At 37.6% G+C, this 14,345-nt stretch overlaps 1 protein-coding gene across 1 annotated transcript; it reads left to right on the top strand.

Annotated features, from left to right (window-relative positions):
* The first annotated feature begins 726 nt into the window (after positions 1–726).
* On the top strand, positions 727–8,287 carry LOC131301391 (plant UBX domain-containing protein 2). Its single transcript, XM_058327640.1, has 3 exons — positions 727–2,006; positions 5,071–5,349; positions 7,711–8,287. The coding sequence occupies exons 1-3, from the start codon at positions 1,113–1,115 to the stop codon at positions 7,966–7,968; spliced, it is 1,431 nt and encodes a 476-aa protein (XP_058183623.1). The 5' UTR covers positions 727–1,112; the 3' UTR covers positions 7,969–8,287.
* The last annotated feature ends 6,058 nt before the right edge of the window (positions 8,288–14,345 follow it).

Genomic DNA, 14,345 nt, shown 5'->3' with positions numbered 1-14,345 from the left:
CTCTCTCCTGGCTTCTCTTGGCTTGGCTTGGCTTGGCTTGGTTGTTCTTAGTTTCTCTTGAGTTTGAGGGAATGTTAGAATCCTAGCATATACTAATTACGTGATCATATCGTGATATTGAGATTGTGATTGTGATTTGATTATAATTGATTACGATTTCATTATAATTTGGATGATCCTCTTCCATAATTAGGCTCTCTTCTCTTGTATTAATAAAGGTCTCATTGTACAGTTTCATGATCGAATTCAATAAAATATCTCTTCTCTTATAGTATTTAATAAGTTGAAACACAATTTTAAAATACTACTCTGGTTATAATTGTGTATAGCGTCATTGAGTGCACTTGAGTGTACATACATTTGAATAAATCCGAACTCAATTGTGGCCCTAGATTTTTCTTTTAAGTGTGATTTTCATCTTTGTACTGCCACAAGCAACGTGGGTGTATAAACCTCCATGTTTGGTCAGATAGCCATGAAAAATAATTAAAATGCTTGTTCGCAAGAGGTTGAAACTTTGAATTTCATAAAGGTTGAATATTTCAAATTTTGAACTACCGATTTTTTTTTGTCAGTACAGCATATTTTGGATCAATTTGCGCACACTTAAAATCAATTTTTATAATCTCACTGTCTCACAATCGTTTTATACACTTACGCGTAATGGGTGAGACCACCGAAATTTGTACTATCGTTAACTCCTAAACGCTAGAATTGGAAATAGTCATCGGCGCAAGCCTTCACATCCGGTTATATGAAAGTCCGTAGCCCCACACGTTGCGGTCTCTCATCGGCAAACCGACTTGGGAAGCAATTAATACCATCCCCGCCAAATATCAACCAAAATCTCCAGAGATTCCATCGCTCGTAAAAACCTCCCAAGAAAACCCTAATAATTCCTTTCCCAGTCCTATTCACGTCGACATATCGAATCCAAGAAGGAAAAAAACTAGTTCGAACCCATAAAGAACCTCATCGATTTTTCCTTCGATTCATCTTCTGTTATTAAACCCAACTCCCTCTTATTCTCTCCGCCCTTTATTTGATTCTTGAGGATATTCCATTGATTTTGGTTATTTCTTCAATTGAATTTGTTGTATTGAGTAATAACAATGGATGATGTGAAGGACAAGGTCAAGGGTTTCATGAAGAAAGTCAACAACCCATTCTCGTCATCTTCTTCTGGCAAATTCAAGGGCCCAGGCAGAGTTCTGGGTTCCTCCTCCTCGGGCCCCACCAACCCGACTCCGGCCCGGCCGAGCCACCCCTCTCCTGCTGCCTTGAATCCCAAGCCATTGCCCCCAAAAGCAGCTGATTCGGATCGCCAGGTGAATGACAACATGCCTAAAAGTGAAACGGGTTTGGGTTCGAATCCGAAACCAAGAACTGATTCGAAACCAAGAACAGCAACTGGGTTTGATCCTTTTGACACTCTGATCACCTCAGGTAACAGGAACAAAAATGGGTATTCTCTGAATGTATTTGAATGTCCTGTTTGTGGCCGTGCTTATGGGTCTGAACAAGAAGTCTCTAGTCATGTAGACAGTTGTTTAAATAGTGTAGAGGCCAATAACGTTGGTGGCGGTGTAGAATTATCTGAAAGTGATGGTACTTCTGTGTCTGGAAATGAATTAGAAACTTGTGTTGGTGCATACGTTTCCGGGAAGCCTTCAGACGTATCGGTTGAGATTGTTCTTAGGTTGTTGAGAAATGTTGTGAAGGAACCAGAAAACGCCAAGTTTCGGAGAGTTCGGATGGGGAATCCGAAGATACGGGAGGCTGTTAGTGAAGTTACTGGAGGAGTGGAGTTGTTGGAATGTGTCGGGTTTGGACTGAGAGAGGAAGATGGGGAGATGTGGGCAGTAATGGAAGTTCCTTCAGAGGAGCGAATCCTTGGAATTAAGAAGGCGATATCGTTATTGGAACCGCAAAAGGTTGAAGAAATGCCTTCTACAGCTCCATCTAAGATAGATGAACCGGTTGAGCCGAACAAGGTTGACAGACAGGTAAAATGCTCTTTTATGTTCTCTTTTTGTCTGCAAACCATCTTTTATTTCTTGGATTAGATTTGCATAACAGAGTTAAACATCGTGTGTGTGTGTGAGAGAGAGAGAGAGAGAGAGAGAGAGAGCGAGAGAGAGAGACGCCTATGTGCGCTCATGCAAACCTTATTAACATCTTGGGTTAATGGGGACTTGTTAGAACTTAGAAGAATTACTAGAGCCTTGATTCATCAAGTGTCAAATGGGTTAATACACGAGTCAAAGTCGTCAAAAAACTCAAATTCAAGATTCATTCTTACCCTGCAGATTAAATGTCAGAAAAGAATGGATTTATGGTTGACTGGGAGAGGAACTATTGAACTAAAAGGAAGCATAAAGCTAAGTGATTAGATTGCTGTCATTGTATGGCAGCGATAGGTGGAGCCTTGTGTATGATACCGTGTAGCATGGACAGAGATATTTGTATGGCATATCAACACGTCATGGTAAGGGCACCATGGCACATTTAAATTGTAGGAGACAAACATGACCATGTATCATCAGTAAACCTTTTAGGTCTCTTAAATTCTTAATCACTTCAAAAATCTAGACTCCTCTTAAAATTGCAAAAATGCAGAGAAGGAAACTCCTTACGGAGTGCAATCTTAAATTTGCTTCTCTAGTACAATCTTGTGTTGGCGACCTTGTGATTAATGCATTATTGTGCAACGCAAACTGCAATTGGAGGTGACAAGATTTATTTATCTAGACAGTTGAACACTCTTGTTGGCTTCTCATTGGTCTTGTTTCTTGGATTGGATTTGCATACCAGAGTTAAACATTTTGTGTGTGTGTGTGTGTGTGTGTGAGAGAGAGAGAGAGAGATGCATCTGTGTGCTCATGCAACCTTCTTAACATCTTGGATTAATGGGGACTTGTTATAACTTGCAAGGATTACTAGAGCCTTGATTCATCAGGTGTCAAATGGATTAATACACTAGTCAAATTCGTTGGAAAACTCAAATTCAAGATTCATTCTTACCCTGCTGGTTAAATGATGGAAAAGGATGGATTTATGTTATGTTAGGAGAGGAAACTATTGAACTACAAGGAAGCATTAGTCAAAATACCTTGTAACTAGGATACTTTTCCAAGGAAGTGATTAGATTGCTTCCATCTATTGACATCGATAGGTTGACCCTTGTGTGTGATACCTTGTACCATGGGGCACAGATATATGTATGGCATATCAACAGGTCATGGTAAGGCACCATGGCACATAAAACCCTAAAATTGTAGGAGACAGACATGACCATGTATCATTACTATTAAACCTTTTAGGTCTCTTAATCACTTTAAAGATCTAGACACCTCTTCTTAAAATTACAAATAAGAAGAAGGAAACTTCTTAACTAGTAGTTCTTAAATTTGCTTCTCTTGAACAATCTTAAATTTTTGTTAGCTATGTTCTTTTCATTATTTTAGACAACCCTTGTGTAGGAGAGGAAACTATTGAACTAAAAGAAGCATAAGTCAGAATACCTTGTAACAAGGATGCTTGTCAAAGGCCTTGGATTAAAACGCCCGTTCGAAAAAAAGATAAGTGATATCAGATTGCTTTAATTTTAGGACATCGATAGGTGGAGCCTTGTGTATGATACCATGTATCATCAGATTGCTTTAATTTTATGGCATATTGACACGTCAGGAGAGGGCACCGTGGCACATAAAACCCTAAAATTTTAGGAGACACACATGACCACGTATTGTATTTAAACCTTTTTGGTCTCTTAATCACCTAAAAAATCTAGACACCTCTTCTTAAAATTCCAAATGTTGAGAAGGAAACTCTTTATCAAGTACAATCTTAAAATTTTGGTTAGCTATGTTCCTTTCATCATTTTAGAAGTCATTCGTTATGTTTTTCTTTATGCTGGCGATCCTTGTAATTTACTCATTATTGTGTAACGCAAACTGCAATTGGAGGTAACAAGATTTCTTTATCTATACAAAAGTCACTCAAATACCGTTGGCCACTTGGCAACCACAAGTCAATAACTATATAATATTCCAAGAATTCAGTCTAACCCCTGCCAAAATCTTCAGTGTACGTTCTACAACAGAATTGGTTTATGAACATTGCATGGGTAAGTCACTCAAACACATCCGTACTCATGTCTATAGTTTGAACTAGGCTCCATTTTGAGTCACTTGTAGGCGGTGCTTATACTTTCATAAGTAGGAGCACCTGGTGGGACGTTGGGTTACATGGTATTTGTACTTGGGATTAAGCACCACTATTGGGTGCCTGTCATTGTGGTTCTTAGTGTATTTTTTGGACGGGGTCCACTCATAGTTACATTCAATGATGCCGACTTTCAAATTCCATAAACCAAAAGAGACTACTAAAGCATCCAATTCAAAATCAATTGGCAGCCGGTTTAGATGCTGTCCAGGCTCATGTATTAGTTTTGGAGTAATAATAAACCAATGCGGGGCAAGCTCTAACCGAGACAATTGACTATATTTCCATATTTCAGCAATTTGCAAGGAACCTGCCCAAAACGCACCCCAAAAGCTTAGTTTTTTAGCACCTTTAAACAAGTAGAAACACCCCCAAGGGGGCGTCACCCTCACTTTCCAATGTTTTCTATTTTTTGTTATTGTTTCTCCTTTTTGACTTCTTTCTATTTTTATCTCTTTCCCATGTGTATGTCATATGGAAAAGGAGGATATTAATGGAAAGTTTTCTCATAGAAAGACTAGATGATTTCTTTCTTTCATTCTTTCTTTCTCTTGAAGATAATTGTTTCCCCCTACAGGCCTTGAGATTGTGATGCGTTGGAATGTTTACCTAAGTCTACCTGTGTGATTATTGTTGATTTTATGTTCTGATACATTCCAGCATCAGTTTGATTATTGAGGGTTGAAGGCTATTCAAATTAGATGAGTTAATTGCCTCACCATTATGGATTGAGTCTTTCTGTTTAGAAATTATTCGCTGTTGAGTTCTTGTATTATCATTGGTTATCAGTCTTTTCTTATTATAATCTGCTTCTGACGCTCCTAATCATTTTTGGTTAACTAGATACGCGTGTTCTTCTCTGTTCCGGAAAGTGAAGCTGCTAAAATTGAGCTGCCGGATTCGTTTTATAACATTTCACTTGAAGAGGCTAAAAGAGATGCAGATATGAGGCGGAAAAAGATGGCAGAATCACAACTTTTAATCCCCAAGTCATATAAGGAAAAGCAGGCAAAAGCTGCAAGAAAAAGATACAAAAAAACTGTAATCCGGGTCCAGTTTCCCGATGGAGTGGTGCTGCAAGGTGTCTTCTCTCCTTCGGAGCCAACTAGTGCTTTATACGAGGTTAGTTCTTGTAGTCCCTTCTTTTTTTCCTTATTTAGTTATTTGTGGTTTTATCAATTCAAGTGCAGTAATTTGTTGGTTCCCTCCTTTCATAATATCAACTTTCAAGTGGTTGGTTGCTCCATTATCGAAGGTTTCCTGCTGATACAAGTGCATTTGAGTATGCAACTTTTGCATGCTTGTAATGCCTTATTTATATATGATATTCATTCTTGTCCATTGAAAAAGTTGTCATCGTCTTGATCACAAATGGTTGGCCAGTTGGCCTTGATGACCAACCCTGAGATGTCTTCTCGTTTGGGAAAACAGACAGACAAACAAATATATGTTAGAACTAGAGAGCGAATTGTTAACTAGCATTGAGAGAAAAGGAAGCTGCCAACCTTCAAAATCAGGAATGGGAAAAGCTGGATGTATATATAGAGTAAATAAAGTAGGACCAAATAGATAAAATCATATCTGCATTAACCCTTTAGAAGAATGGGGGATCTTCTATTCGCAGCAGAGAAAAAGGAAAGGCTGCAGCGTTGACTGGATATTCAATCATGTCATGGGAATGTTTTAGTAATATTCATTTAGGCTCTAGGAGTTGGTGGCTTTTCTTGACTGCGAAATTTATTGGCCCAATGGATGTAGTTGTCACACATTTAGTGTGTCAGATTAAGCTGTAGTTTGGGCCTTATATTGGCTTGCATTTGGTCTAAACTTTTTTAAGGGAAGGTGTTATAATCATATAAAGGAATATATATTTTCCGAAGAGCATTAGGGGATGCTACCCATGTACAAAGAAGGGCCAAAAACCCAAAAGGCCCGTTGTAATTACACATGAAAGGAATCTACAAAATGACCCTACAAAACTACATCTCTTTGCTTTCTCCCTCGTATCAAGTTGATATGAGCAACAATTTAGAGTGGTTCTTGCACCTATCTTTCCTAGATTTGGATGACACCATACACCAATTTCGTGGCAGTTGTAAGTAACATCACAACAAAGTCTTTTGCTTAGGGAATGGCCTGTGGACGACAGGCATATTCCTACCAGAGACTCCTATACTACATAACTTTGTTGGATTTTTCATGTAAGCAATCAGTCGAATTTTTGTCTGCGTGTACTGTCGAAACGAGAACCCTAAGCATTACCACAGCTTCTTTCATCTTCCTTTCCTTAGGTTTGCAAATTTGATTCATTTGCAATTTTGTGTTAATATGTTTCTGCTATCCATTTAATATCTGACCACTTTCCATTACTTTTTGTTTTAAATCCTAGGAGAATTATTTGCATGCCAAGATTAGGAATCCATTATTCTACACCTTCTTAAGTACAAATTTTCTTTTCTTCTGTTCCCTTAGTTTTCTGGTTTCCGAATTTGATGGGATTGAATTGAGAATTGCCGGCCTTCTATGCTAATTTTCCAAGGTCATTTGGGAAGAAGGCCATTTTTTCTTGACCTCTCGACTTGTCCCAATATATAGGTTTTCATAGTTGCAACAATTTGATGTGGCCTGCGTGGACAACTTTCAATTCACTTGCTCTTGCATTTTTTTTGACATGGGAAAATCAATTATTAGATTGACGAATTGAGAGTCTTCATTGCATTTGTCCTTTCGTGTGCCTCATTCAGTATGCTTTCACTTTTGCAATGGATGTGCCAAGTTTGGGATTCGCTGATTTTTTCCACTGGTTTTAGAAAATTTGGTATATTCGGGACAATAATGTACAGAAGATCATTGCAAGAAAGGGCTTTTCTATAACCCATCAACGCACTTCAGATTCTCCCTTTATTCTATTTCATTGAATGCAATTTCAAGTTGGCTTTACACTGGCATTGTTCTTGTATAGCAAAAGCATCTAACAGTTGTACTATTCTAGTGTCTCTCTCTCTTAAAATTTCATTTCACTTTTAAATTGCCTAAAATCAATATATGAGGGTATTTAATGATATAAGGGGCACATGTCTCCGTGATATTCTGGGAAGTATGGGTACCTGATATGAGGTTGCTTTTGAAATGATCAACGTTTTGATCAGTTGAACAGTTTTCCTCTAATATGGCTCCTCAGTCCTGGGCCTGGCTATACCAAATTGCTTTATCTGGGCCTGATGATCTTCATCCTTCAAAGCTGATTATTAATAGATTTTTAGCTCTTTTTATCAGCCTTGAGCCATCTAACAGATTTCATGCACAATCTATGTTTTGGTGTCAGACATGGGATTTTGTTCTTATCTCTAGTATTACATACTTTTATTTTTCTACTTTTCAAGCAAAGTATTACATGCTCTTTTTCGAGTTCTGCAGAAAGAGTACAGAAAGTTATGATATCTTCTACGGGTTTAATCTAATGTGGTGTCTTTTACCTTTTAGTTTGTCAGCTTAGCAGTGAAAGAACCCAGCTTGGAGTTTGAGCTAATAAATCCTCTAGCGATCAAACGGCGTGTGATTCCTCATTTTCCCGCAACAGGGGAGAGAGCCATAACCCTTGACGAGGAGGATCTGGTCCCTTCAGCTCTTATCAAGTTCAGACCATTTGAAACAGATTCCGCTGTTTTCACCGGTCTCTGCAACGAACTCCTTGAAATCAGTGAACCGCTTGTATTGGGTTCGGCTGTTGCTCCAATTTAGAGCTCCATTACAAGTTACCTTTGCTGGGCTTGCTTCAACTAAGAAAGAGGATCATAATCCTTACTGGCTGGCGTCTCAACGGGCACCCTTCTTTAGTCTTGTACTCTGAAAATCTGCATATAGAAATCCAAAATACAAAATGAGAAAGCTCTCAGTTCGGTGTAGTGTTGGTATTTTAGGTTATCTTTTTGCTGAACCCTGAAGGTTTAAACAAAGATGTTGTCTCTTTTTTTGTTTTTTTTGCAAACAAATTTAATTTCCGTTTAATCCTTTGTGATGGTCCTTCAGATGATATATCATCTTAAATCACTCATTGTAATTCATCTGTCGTAAACTTGGGTTTCAGTGGCAGTACTTTTGCCTGCTTCCAGTCTTGGTGGTATGAAATCCTTGACCACTGGGAAATAGTATGGATCTTCATAAACTACCATCCTAGGCTTTGTATTGATCTGAAAAGGGTCACCTCCAGTTCCATAATGCCCAGCCCCTTCAGTCTTTTGTTATAAAATTAAAGCAAGTAAAGAACAACGGAACACAAGATATATAGCGAAGATCGTTTCTTTAGGAACTGTCAAGTAAAGAGTTAAGACTGCAAGACCAACAGACTAGGGAAGATATTATTGAAGTATTTTTCACCACCTCACTTTCACTCTTTACAATGGTATTTCTCTGAATTTCTGAATGAATCATACTAAGAACTGAGGCGTCTATAGAAGTTCTAGGGACTAATCTTGCAAATACATAAACTTTACGGGGCTAAAGTGGAAGTGTGTATTAATTACAAGGTGTTCAATTCCTTCTCCATGTTGTTAATCTAATTTATTCTAACAAAACTAACTTTCGTTGATTTAAAAAAAAATGTGAAAGTGTGTATTAATTACATCTCGTGATATTTGTTACTAATTGCATCTCGTACGACGTGATATTTATTGCACCGCGTGATATATGCAGTCAATGTTCTAAAAATGTTCGGCGTGAGTTAAACAAAAAAGAGGCACCTAGTACCCTGTTTGGACGCTGACTAGCGGCCGTCTAATTTAGGCGTTTTACTCCCGCTTGGCACCTAGGCAGGAACAAGTCGACTTAGGCAGCCGACTTGTAAAACATTGCATACAACCTTTGTCCTAATTTTCCTTCACCCTTAAGCAATTCGTTATTCTTCAATATGACGAAATGATATTGAAGCATTCAGGGGACTTTAAGTAAATATAATAATAATAAAAACCCTAAGGAGAATTAATGGTCACAAAAGAGGTAGTATTTCAAATGAAATCGGCAACCAACAAGCCCAGTTGGTAACTTCTGACTCACCCTTGTGAGAGATCAGGATTCAGGTCCCGTTGTGGGCGGTGTGTAGGTTCAGAGCTATAGATAGCCTCTGAACCCCCTATGGACTAACTCGCTAACTTCTCTCATTAACCTCTGCTGATGTATACAATATTTGACAAAAAAATAATTTGAAATCAGAAGTCCATTCCAAATACTTTAAAAAAAAGAAAGAAAGAAAAAGGTTATCACGCATGTGGTACCCTGTCGATTATCCGAACCGTCCAAACGTGTTTTGACGGTCCAGATTTTAGGGGGAGAAAAAGAGGAGAGAGTAGTGGGGTGAGGGGAGAGAGGAAATAAATTTGGGCCATCTAAAACGCGTTTGGACGGTTCGGATCGCCGACGGGTACCACCACATGGTACCCGCTCGGCACCCAAAAACTTCTCGTTTCGCTCAGACACTTGGGCAAAATAAAAACCAATGAAATTGAACCAACCAAAAAACGTAGGCTGAAAAACTGGTTCGGTTCCGTTTTTCTGAGATATCGGTTTGCTTTAGTTCTGGATTTGGAAAACAAAAATAATGGAAATTGGTTTGGTTTTGATTGTGTGATGCAGAAGCCAAGGAGGAAGAATACTTTAGGCATTTCAAGTCTAGAGTGGCAAGATCGTAATTATGCGATTACGAAATTTCATGTTGTGCCCACCCATGTTCAACCCGAAACGGTAACGGTCAAGACCCATGACTTTACCATGACCTAAGCCGCTTTTCGGGTGTTCTTCGATTTTCGGGCCCCCGAATGGCCAAATTTGCCGGGAAAGATTTGATTTGATAATTATTTAGGTAAAGAAAATCCGAATTAAGCCACGCTTTTGGAAGAAGTCTTAGAATTTTCTTTATTTTCCATATAGCTTATTATTTTGAATTTTTTATTTTTGGTAATTTTTCGTTAAATAGCATGGTTGATTGATTAGGCTACCTTTTCGGTCGAATCAATTAGGGTTACGGTTGTCTGCCAATTCAAAGTTGTAAGCCTTCGGGGCAAAGCAGTTATTGATTATCAACTAATTAAGAAAAAGGGTCTAGAGAGAGTTTCTCTAAACCTATCCATTTTGTGATTGTCTTTCTTACTCGTCCTTTCTGTAGTTCATACGCCGCCCTGCATCATTTTGGTTGAAGTCAACCGAAAGAAACTGAACCGAAGTATATTATGTTAACAAACGTTAATAAATGACTGATGTAATCTCCTCTCTCGTAACCCAGTAAACTTATTAAAAAAATACTAGTATTGAAATTAGTTTGCTTTTAATTTTGTCTTTTTCAAAATTAGGTTACATAGATTAACCGACACCAGACCAAACTTTTAATAATTGAAATTAGTTTGCTTTTAATTTTGTCTTTTTCAAAATTAGGTTACATAGATTTACCTAAACCAGACCAAACGTATAATAATTGAAATTAGTTTGCTTTTAATTTTGTCTCTTCCAAAATTAGGTTACATAGATTTACCGAAACCAGACCAAACAAGTTTGAACCTAGTTTTCTCAATCCCATACGGTTTTGAAATCCCATACCAAATTAACTGTTTTAGTTAGAAAATTAGTCGAAACCTTTGAACTATATGTACTAATTGTTGAAAAATGTATGCATTATAATTTGTGAAAATTTATATGCATCTCTATTAATTATTTTGATGATTAATTCAATGATATTTTTATTCGGCAAATACAAAATTATCGAAAAGTCGATTCCCGAATTAAATATTTTCGTGACCTTGAAATATAGCATAAAGTCTCTTGGATTCATGATTTATATTTACAAAGACTTTATTGAGCTCAATACATGTTTTAACGGTTTATTTAGATGAAATTGTGAGCCACAGGTTGACGAACCGGCTGACAAGCCGGCTGTCTGAACAGAAAGCTGTGACAACCGGACGACCACCCGGATGACAACTCTATCAAACGGCTAGTTTCCAACGGCTAGTTTCCAACGGCTAGTTTCAAACGGCTAGTTTCCAACGGCTAGTTTCAAACGGCTAGTTTCCAACGGCTAGTTTCCAACGGCTAGTTCCAACGGCTAGTTTCCAACGGCTAGGAAGCATATGGATGGCTATATAAGGCATCAAGAACTCATTAATGAGTATATACACAAGCTACAACATTCCATATTATTGCAAGAGCAAATTCTCAAAAGATCAAAGCCAAAAATTCTCATTGTTCTTCCACTTTCATATTATTCTTGAGAGAAAATTTGTACAAGTCGTGAGCGATAATTTTCATACCTTCTTCACATACTTGTATTTCCTAAGTGAGTGTTTGAGTCAAACACTTGAAAGCTTAGAAGACCAAATTCGGGTTGGAATTTGGGTGTTATTGTTTTTGAGAAGTTTTCGGAGAAAATTCTTGCGGTTGTGCTAGCTCCTCGGGAAAGCTAGAGGCATTCGGTTCTTGTAAGCACCCGCAAGACTTACAAGTTGTAATCTTTTAAAGATTAGTCTAACCTTCAAGTAATTGCTTGAGGAGAAGTGGAGTAGGGCCGGACCGTGGACAAATCCGGACCGAACCACTATAAACGGGTTCTATCTCTCTATCTCTCTATTTTGATTGCATACTTATTGTTTGCATATATTGTTAGAGATAAATTTTTATTGGTAATTATTACTAGCAATCCTATTCACCCCCCCTCTAGGTTGCATAATTTGGGTAACAATTGGTATCAGAGCTTCGGCTCTTGTTTGTAGATTTAACCATCTAAGAGTTAAGATCCATGGCAACCACTAGTAATGTTTCTTGTATCGAAGGTCAATCGTCCAATAGACCTCCCTTGTTCACCGGAGAAAATTACTCTCATTGGAAAAATAGAATGATGATCTTTATTCAATCCACGGATTATGATCTATGGAAAATTATCAAAAATGGTCCCATTATTCCTACTAAGAAAGTTGGAGAAGAGACTATGCCTAAACCAGATTATGAGTGGAGTCATTTGGAAAAGGCTTCAATAGAAAAGAACTATAGAGCTATGAACCTTCTTTTTTGTGCTATTACTCCCAATGAATATGATTGTGTTTCCGCATGTGAATCGGCTAAAGAAATATGGGATAAGTTAGAAATGTCACATGAAGGAGATAGTCAAGTTAAGGAGTCCAAAATTGATATTCTTGTGCATAGCTATGAGCTCTTCAAAATGAAACCGGATGAATCTATATCTCAAATGTTTGCTAGATTTGCTAGTATTACTAACGGTTTAAAAGCTCTTGGAAAGATTTACAGTCAATCCGAAATGACAAGGAAGGTGCTCCGTTCCATGCCAACCAATTGGGACACTACCACCTCCATCATCCTACAATCCAAAGATTTCTCAACATACACGATGGACAAGCTCATGGGATCTCTCATGACGGAGGAAATGCATCACAACCTCAAGGGTGAAAAAGAGAAGAAAGTTAAGGATCTTGCCTTCAAAAGTACAACAAGCAAATCAAAAAGCAAGGAGGATTCAAGCAACGAAAGTGAGGATGATGAAATGGCGCTCATCACAAAAACGTTCAAGAAACTCCTCAAAAATAGAGCATCTCACAAAGGCAGAGGATTTTCAAGAAAAGATGGAGGCAAAGAAGAAAGTAGCAAAAAAGATCCAATCATTTGCTACGAGTGCAAGAAGCCCGGCCACATCAAAAGTGAATGTCCATATGCCAAAAAATATTCAAAGAAGGACAAAAGGAGAGCTATGATGGCCACATGGGACAATAGTGACGATAGTAGCTCCGATGAGGACGATGAGCAACAAGAGGTCGCTAACTTGTGTTTCATGGCCATCGAAGAAAACGAGGTAGATCTCGACTCATCCTATTCCTTTGATGAATTATTTATTGCCTATAAAGAGTTGAAAGTAGAATTTGAAAAGGTTGTTTCTAAAAACAAATTTCTTAAAAAGGTTGCTAAAGATCTTTCACTAGAAATAGATGATTTAATTGAAGAGAAAGATATTTTGGAGGAAGAAAATGAAAGTTTAAGAACCTCTTTGGAAAAAGAAAAAGAGTATTTGAAGGATACTTCCAAAAACGAATCTTTAGAAAAACAAATTGATGATTTAACTAATTCTCTTTCAAAACTCACTAATGGAAAAGAAAGTTTAGACATTCTTCTTGGAAAACAAATGGTTTCTTTTCACAAGGCCGGAATTGGTTATAATCCCACTCAACACAAAAATCTTTTTGAAAAAGATGTTCCTCCTTCTAGCCATTCTAAATTGACATGTCATTATTGTGGTAAAATTGGTCATATTTCTCCTACATGTCCTATGAAAGGATACTCATCTTCTAATGCAAAAAAGGTTTGGGTTCCTAAGAACCGTATCAATGCTAACCTTCAAGGACCCAAGATGATTTGGGTACCAAAAGTCAAGAATTGATGTGCTATTGTAGGTATGCTTCAAAAGTTCTCTCAAGGAAGGAAGTTGGTACCTTGATAGTGGATGTTCAAGACACATGACCGGTGACAAGAGGGCTTTCAATTCTCTTTCGTCTAAAGATGGTGGACATGTCACATTTGGAGACAACAACAAAGGCAAAATCATAGGAATCGGTGATATAGGTAATTCTCCTATTATTGAAGATGTTTTACTTGTTAGTGGTTTAAAACACAATCTTCTTAGCATAAGTCAATTATGTGATAGAGGAAATCGTGTTATCTTTGAAAAATCCAAATGTATCATTGAAAATGTCAAAAGCAACAAGACACTCTTCGTTGGACAAAGACTTGAAAATGTATATGTTTTTAATCTCAATGATTTAAGTAATTGTGATATAAAATGTTTTTCCGCTTTGAGTGAAAATAGTTGGCTTTGGCATAGGCGCCTAGGACATGCAAGTATGGATGCTATTTCAAAACTCTCTAGAAAAAATTTGGTAAAAGGTCTTCCTAAAATCAAATTTGAAAAAGATAGACTTTGTGGTCCTTGCCAACAAGGAAAACAAACCAAGGTTTCTTTTGAGTCCAAAAATGTTGTTTCAACTACTAGACCTTTGCAATTACTTCATATGGATTTGTTTGGACCAACTCGCTCTCCAAGTCTTTGTGGAAACTATTATTGTCTTGTTGTT

This window comes from Rhododendron vialii, chromosome 9a (genome assembly GCF_030253575.1).
Source record: "Rhododendron vialii isolate Sample 1 chromosome 9a, ASM3025357v1".
NCBI classification, from domain to species: Eukaryota; Viridiplantae; Streptophyta; class Magnoliopsida; order Ericales; family Ericaceae; genus Rhododendron; species Rhododendron vialii.
Note: the sequence above shows the minus strand (reverse complement) of the source record. Positions and strands in the feature narration are given on the sequence as shown.

What these genes read in the sequence shown, in the direction of transcription:
- LOC131301391 (XM_058327640.1), top strand. Translation starts at nt 1,113, where the DNA reads ATGGATGATGTGAAGGACAAGGTCAAGGGTTTCATGAAGAAAGTCAAC. An exon ending in CGAACAAGGTTGACAGACAG is followed by an intron (nt 2,007 to 5,070) that starts GTAAAATGCTCT and finishes TTGGTTAACTAG; the next exon opens with ATACGCGTGTTCTTCTCTGT. An exon ending in CAACTAGTGCTTTATACGAG is followed by an intron (nt 5,350 to 7,710) that starts GTTAGTTCTTGT and finishes TTTACCTTTTAG; the next exon opens with TTTGTCAGCTTAGCAGTGAA.